This window comes from Pinus tabuliformis, chromosome 7 (assembly GCF_031772625.1).
Source record: "Pinus tabuliformis cultivar Carrire ecotype Pingquan chromosome 7, CPIR1, whole genome shotgun sequence".
NCBI classification, from domain to species: domain Eukaryota; kingdom Viridiplantae; phylum Streptophyta; class Pinopsida; order Pinales; family Pinaceae; genus Pinus; species Pinus tabuliformis.
In genome coordinates this window covers 765,466,068-765,473,411 of record NC_142293.1, presented here as the reverse complement: position 1 = coordinate 765,473,411, position 7,344 = coordinate 765,466,068, and the positions used below count along the sequence as shown (strand labels likewise).

General features: G+C 40.0%; 1 protein-coding gene across 2 annotated transcripts; it reads left to right on the top strand.

Moving 5' to 3' along the window:
- The first annotated feature begins 2,050 nt into the window (after window positions 1–2,050).
- Window positions 2,051–7,065, top strand: LOC149249799 (ATP-dependent RNA helicase-like protein DB10). Of its 2 annotated transcripts, XM_089458796.1 has the most exons (9): window positions 2,051–2,301; window positions 2,451–2,948; window positions 2,988–3,030; window positions 3,486–3,719; window positions 4,104–4,172; window positions 4,799–5,068; window positions 5,176–5,526; window positions 5,612–5,889; window positions 5,992–7,065. In XM_089458796.1, exons 2-9 carry the CDS (start codon window positions 2,473–2,475, stop codon window positions 6,818–6,820), a joined length of 2,550 nt encoding a protein of 849 aa, XP_089314922.1. In that variant the 5' UTR covers window positions 2,051–2,301; window positions 2,451–2,472; the 3' UTR covers window positions 6,821–7,065. The 2 variants fall into 2 exon arrangements, with proteins under 2 accessions (XP_089314922.1, XP_089314921.1); XM_089458795.1 differs by having other exon boundaries at window positions 2,451–3,030.
- Window positions 7,066–7,344: the final 279 nt, after the last annotated feature.

Here is a 7,344-nt window from a genome sequence, read left to right as displayed (position 1 = left end):
TTTCATTTATATGTTTAATGTGTCACAGATTAGGAACCCAATCAATTTTCTTATAAAAGGAAAGCTTAGTCTAAAGAACTCACAAATTAGCCTAAAAAATAATGGAAATTCTGATAAGATTATGACAAAATTCGATAGATTTTTTTTAGGGTTAGAGTTGTCGAACTTCAGGATTTTAGGTGCCCCAAAGGTTCTTGATGGCGTTGAATCCATTTCCACCATCAAAAAAGTGATTCAAACACTCTAACATTCTGATTTTTAATTTGTTTTTACCAGATTCTAACAAGAAATCTGCCGTCCGGGCGAATTTGTGGCGTCGGTAGAGAACACCTAAAAGGAAGAGGAGGGGTTACATGCTTGAGGTGATCAATCCCACACCATGTTTAAATAAAAAAAATGGAATTCTTTCCCTCTTACTCCTAGCTTAATGCCTCATCCATGGTATAAGTCACATAATATACAACTAAATAAAAAGTTCATTTGAAAAATAAATGTTTTAGAGAAAACATTAAAATTAAAAGAATTAAAAGCATTCCATACACAATGATCAAACATCTTATTGTGTAGAGACTAATATAAATAATTACATGTGAAACAATTTAAATCCATTGACTTATATATTACTAAACAAAACATTTAATAATATTATGCTGGAAAGTGGTTATTAACTCTCTCTCAACATTATCTATGGACAAGACTGAAGTCTTAATGGGTAGCCCAATGATCCGAATTTTAAACAGGAACACAACAAATTACATATATAAACATAAACATAGAGATGCATAAGAAATAACGCTTCCTTTCATTAATATCAAATAATGAAATATGCTTACAAATAGAATGGAAATGAGACTAGCTCAAGCGATGATAGCTTATCTATGAGAAGAGACGTGGAGGCTACATGCCTCTCAGCTGAGTTACAATGGGGCTCAAGGGCCTTTCTATTATTGAACAATAAGAGAAAATCCAAAGCAACCAAAACCCCAACCCGAGGAGATGTAACACCAAGAGTTTATGGGCCCCGTTGGGGTTAGTTGGGCAACTAACTTCCTGGGATCATAACTTGGTTATATTATCTCCGTTTGACTTGCATGATACCTCGTTGGAAAGATCTCTCCTAGGAGTACATCTGGAAACACAATTTCTATGAATTACCTAGATGAATATTGCCAAAAAAACATCATTTAGGGTCTCAAAATGTCTCTGAAAGTTCAAGACTTGAAAAATTGCCAAAATTTTTAAATTGTGCTACAATTAAGGACATTGGAAAAAAAAAATTAACAGAACAATGGTAAGGATCCAAGTGGAATAGGCAGGTGGCTACCAATATCCATTTGGATCACCCAATTAGTTAGTTGAAACCCCTTTACCAAATCATTGACAGTCTGTCTGAGTCGCACAAGATTAAAGTCCTAAAGGGTAAATCAATTAATTGGTTGAAACCCCTTTACTGTGTCATTAACACTCTGTCATGAGGCGCAAGTTCAATTCTTCTAAAGTCCATTAATGTGAGACTCTTGAGTGTAAGGTCGATTGAGGGTAAGGCCCATTGGGTGCGCTTACCTAAAGGAGTTAATGCGAAGGAAAAAAAAATCTATGGACAAAGATGGAATGATGGGTAGGGGCATCCCTTAGGCTATGGTTAACCACTCATGTTTTGGACCCCTTCATCTTTAGGCTATGGTCAACAACTCATGTTTTGGACCCCATCATCCTTGATGTAAGGATACCCTAACGAGAGAAGGGGACTAAGATGGCTAAATCAATCCTCGATGAAGAAGTCAAGCCACTCCAAATGTCGACCATGTCCCTCCAAGTGTAGAACTTGAATCTGTTTTGCACCGACGGGTGTCCTAGCGATACAAAATGAATAAAAAAAGTAATAGAGGTAAAGAGGCTTGATGTTAATTTGTGGTATTATATATATAAAAAATACGGAGTCGTGGGAACTTCTACACCACTTTTCCGGAATTCAAACGAAACACAGGTTGTGACGTTACTTAACCCCTAGGTCAAACATCACAACTCCGAGTTAATGTTACAAATATCTTCTATAGCGGTAGGGTTTGGCATCAGTTCTGTTGTGCTCCTGACCGCAGCGCAGAGGAAAGTAGAGCAGAGGAGCCGACGGATTGAGGAGCTTTTCAACGCTTAGTCGATAATGGGTAGTTTGAGAGTTTCTTTGTATTAATTGGGTTTTCGGCGTTTGTTTTCTCCTCCAAAATTTGTTCTGTGGCTCTCGATCAACTGGAAACGGGGTTTTTTGTGCTGTTTAAGCGGACAATTTCGAACGATCTAGAGGTATTTTATTGTTTTGTTTCAACAGTGAGTGTCTTTTGGGTTATCAGGCATCAGATCTGGGATTTTCGAAGCTGAAATCGATTAAATCTGTTTAGATTGGCAGGGGTTTGTGATTTTTATGTGCAGTTTTAATATCTGGTTCTTTTTAGGTTTCTTGCGATTTGGGTAACAATGGCGGCTGCTGCTGCTGCCGTTGGAACGGGTCCCCGATATGCTCCTCACGATCCCTCGCTTCCGACACCGTGGAGAGCTCTGGTTGATGGTAACACTGGGTATCTGTACTATTGGAACCCGGAGACCAATGTTACGCAGTACGAGAAACCAGTGGCTCAAGCCCCCCCTGTCCCGCCCGGGCCACCCCCTGTGGTTTCCACCCCAAAATTAGCCCCCATCCCAACTGGGCCTTCTGTTCATGGGCAACAGCAAGGCGGTGGCGCGGTCTTGCACGCTGGCGAAGACAATAGAGGCGGGAGATTGGGTAATGATCACCATTCTGATGCTAACAAGGTTGCGATGAGCTTGACAGGGCAGCCCAAGATTGCTACTATTCCCGTAATGAGAAATCAGCAGCCGCAGCCGCAGCCACAGCATCCGCAACATCATCAACAACAGCATCCGCAACAACAGCTTCAACAGCATCCGCAACAACAGCTTCAACAGCATCCGCAACAGCAGCATCCGCAACAGCAGCATCCGCAACAACAGCATCAACAGCACCAGCAACAACAGGTCTTTCGCAAACTTTAGTTAATTTGTTTGATGAGAACCCAGATTCTTTAGCCTGTTTTTTTGGGTTAAATTTCTGAAAAAAAGCATTAATTAATTTATGCCCCAGTGAATTTTAGATTGGTGTATTTATATTCTGAGGTTTAAAAAAATGTTTTATGGTTATGAATCAAAATTGAAAGCTAGAGTTTGATTGAAATTGCTGGTTTCTGTGGTTAAACACCAATGGCACAGTTTTTATTTTGTTGCTAGTCAAATGTTATTTAAAAAACATTTTAGTGGATTTTTAAAACAATTATAAAAATCTGTGAAATTCGAGTCTCATTTACCAAGGTTTTCTGGGTGTTACATAACTTCCCAGGCCGCACAAGATTTTGAAAAAATGTTTTGTTGCTTGTTTATTATATCTTTCATCCTTCACAACTGCAGTATTTATATTGTTTGGTTGTTATGTGTAGCATATGATGCCGGCAACGAACTCCTCACATGTTCCACCTGGGTTTGGTAATGGTTCCAGTGTACCAGCTGGTCTTGGCCCACGCCAAGTTGCCGAACCTTATAAGTATGTTCCAAATGGAACCAATTACCCAAATCCCAATGTCAAACCGACTCCGAGGATGCAGGGAAATGCTGAACTTCCTAATTCCACAGCGGTTGATGCCTATCGCAGGCAACATGAGGTTTCAGCCCAGGTATGCTTTTCATTTATAAGATGCTTTCACACCTCTGAAAGTTCATCTTGCAAGATATCTGCTCGTACATTTGTTTGGGGTGGTAGTTTTGACTAATTTTATTAAGTCTTGTTCTTGTAAGAATTTCCAGTGTTTTGGGTGATTTTGATATTTTCTCTGAACACTAGAAGGCATTTCTACCTACTTTGAGTCTGTTTTTAGATTCAGTTTTCATATTCTCTTAAAGATTTTCTAAAATTGTTGTGGGTGTACTGACAGTGGAAATCTATACTATATTGTTAGAGGAGGGTTTGTTTCTATGTATGTATTGTGAAAATGCTATATGGATTTTTCTTGTAAATATTAATCTTCTGACTGTATATAAATGTGCGGGTTTTTACTCAGGGGGATAATGTTCCTGCTCCTTTTATGACATTTGACCAAACTGGATTTCCACCGGAAATTCTTCGAGAGGTAAGATTGTCTACTTTCTCATGCTTTCGATTGCATCTTAGAAATTTGTGGGTTGATGGCGTCTCTTCTTGCCTGTACGTGAGTTACAGTATTGTTTATCTTGGTTTCTGCAATTATTATTAGCAGCTCTGTTTTTATGTGATTGACATCCCAGTTACTTGTTAACTGGGATAACAATCCATGATGTGTCGAGTGCCAAACTCACTTGTCTGTTATCCCTTGTACTTGTCGCAGGTGCGATATTTGCTCCAGAGAGGAGCATATGTCGTACGCTGTACTGCTGTACAACAGAAACACTGCTCCCTGCTTTCCTGCTTGGCCTTCATGTAGTTGGGGCCTGTTTGCTGGGGGATTGCTGTCTGAGGGTGGCTTTCGAGTCACAGGACGGGGTCACGGCTGCCAATGTTTTTGGGCCAGCCATATATCTTGTGAAGAAGCCCAATGCTTTTGTCACAGGTTGCTTCAACAAGCAACCATGCGCATTGGAAATGCTTCTTCTTTGTTACTGATATGTTCAGTTTTGTGATGTTTTTAGATAGACTGATTTATGGGATTGCATTTAGAGTATGCAGGTCTATTTGTGATACAAATTTTCTGATACTGTTTCGAATGTTGGATTTTTTCAGCTACAAAATGCAGGCTTCTCCTCTCCCACTCCAATACAAGCACAATCATGGCCTATTGCTATGCAGAATCAGGACATAGTAGCCATTGCCAAAACAGGTTCTGGGAAAACATTAGGTTATCTATTACCTGCATTTATTCATCTTCGACGCCGTTGTAACAACATTCAGATGGGCCCAACGGTACTTGTTTTGGCACCAACGCGAGAGCTTGCAACTCAAATACAAGAAGAAGCAATAAAGTTTGGTAGATCATCGAGGATTACATGCACGGTTTGTCAAAAATCTTCATTTTTTTTAAGATTATCTTTTCCATGTAGTTCTATGAACAGTTTACATTCGCTGTTTCTTAACTTGTGATTTTGTTGTTCGTTCTTCAGTGCTTATATGGAGGAGCACCAAAAGGCCCACAACTAAGGGATTTGGAACGTGGAGTTGATATTGTTGTTGCCACTCCGGGAAGACTAAATGACATTTTAGAAACTAAAAAAGTAAACCTTCGGCAGGTTTCGTTCTTGGCACTTGATGAAGCTGATCGTATGCTTGATATGGGATTTGAGCCACAGATTCGGAAAATTGTGAATGAAATCCCGCGTCAAAGGCAAACCTTGATGTATACAGCAACTTGGCCCAAGGAGGTTCGGAAGATAGCTGGTGATTTGCTGGTTAATCCTGTTCAGGTTACAATAGGGACTATTGATGAGCTAGCTGCGAATAATTCCATCACCCAGGTATGACTTTTTATTCAAGATTATAGCTGCACTTTGTTTCTACTATGTTGTATTTCTTTATGACACTTGAAACTGTATTTTTCAGTTTGTTGAAATAGTTCCGCCAATGGACAAGCAAAGAAGATTGGAACAAATCCTGAGGGGACAGGAGCCAGGGTCAAGAATTATAATATTTTGCTCAACAAAAAGGATGTGTGACAATCTTTCTCGAAGTCTTGGTCGACAATTTGGCGCTATTGCTATCCACGGGGACAAGTCTCAAGGAGAGAGAGATTGGGTTTTAGGCCAGTTCAGAACTGGAAAATCACCTGTGCTAGTTGCAACAGATGTGGCTGCAAGAGGGCTTGATATTAAAGATATACGGTATGGAATTTTTGAGATACTTCAATTTCGAAATTCAGATGTTCCCTTCATAATTGTTTTTATAGTGTTCTGATGTACTTCTATGACAAAATGACCATTCAGGGTGGTGATAAACTATGACTTTCCCACTGGTGTTGAAGATTATGTTCATAGAATTGGTAGAACTGGTCGAGCTGGTGCTACAGGACTAGCGCATACATTTCTTTCTGATCAGGATGCCAAATATGCTCCTGATCTAATTAAGGTTCTAGAACGTGCAAATCAAAGAGTTCCTCCAGAGGTGAGAGATATGGCTTCTCGTGCAGGAAGCTTTAGCAAAGGCCGTGGTGGTAGATGGGATTTTGGAGGCCGTGGTGGAAGGGATGCAGGTCGTGGTTTCGGTGGTGGCCGTGTGGATTCATTTGGTGGAAGAGGAGGATGGGGAGCTCCAGGAGGGAGGTCTGATAGAGGTGAAAGAGGATTTGGTGGATTTGGAGGAGGTCGCGGAAGGTATGAACGGGATACACGTGATAGATACGATGGTGGACGTGATGGTTTTGACGTGGAGAGGCATGATAGAGGTCGTACTGATAGATATGTGGATGACAGAGACAGAGGGCGTGATGATTATAGAAGTGATTGGGATAGAGGCCGAAGCTATAGCAGAAGCCCAAGCAGAAGCAGGGTAAGAAAATATAGCAGAAGCCGCAGCCGCAGCCGTAGTCGTAGTCGGAGCCTTGACAGATATAATAGCTACAAGGGCAATTCACCTGATAGATTTGTGGGTAGTTCACCCTTGAAATCTTCTTCACCTTCAAGGAGGAATGGATCACCTGTAAGGTCTTTTTCACCCCGAAAGACTGGGTCACCTTACGGACGTCCATTGAGCAATAGAGAGGTTTCTCCAAATGGCAGCAGATCACCATATAAGGGAGTTCCTCTGCATGAGTAAGTGTATCATGATGGTTGTGTCTTTCTATTAACATATTTTTGATATTGTTGCAGTGAAAACTCAATATTTTTGCAGTCAAGTTTTAAATTTTGTAAACTCATCGTTATTGACAGTCCCTCTTCCACTGGGGAAAATGTCAGATTTTTTGCACTCAACAAAATTTTTAAACGCCTAATTGCTGTAACCAGACACGATGCTTATCATATGATCTCAATTTATTGTCAAATATAATTTTGTTACAACTATGGAAACTTCTTTCCTTCGCAAGCGGAGGAACTCAGTAACATTTTTGCGTTTTTCATTGGTGGACCATGTTACCAGTCTACTCTACTGCGTATTAATTTTGTTTGATTTGAATATAAGAAATATTGTCTGATTGCACTTCTCTGGTTTTGAATAAGTTATATTTTGAATTTATTTTGGTGTTAAAATCTATTTCTATCCCAAATTACTCTGCCATATTTTCCATGCAATTGAAAGAGAATTACTTTTTGACAGTTTATTGTATTTGTTGTCTCTGCCTC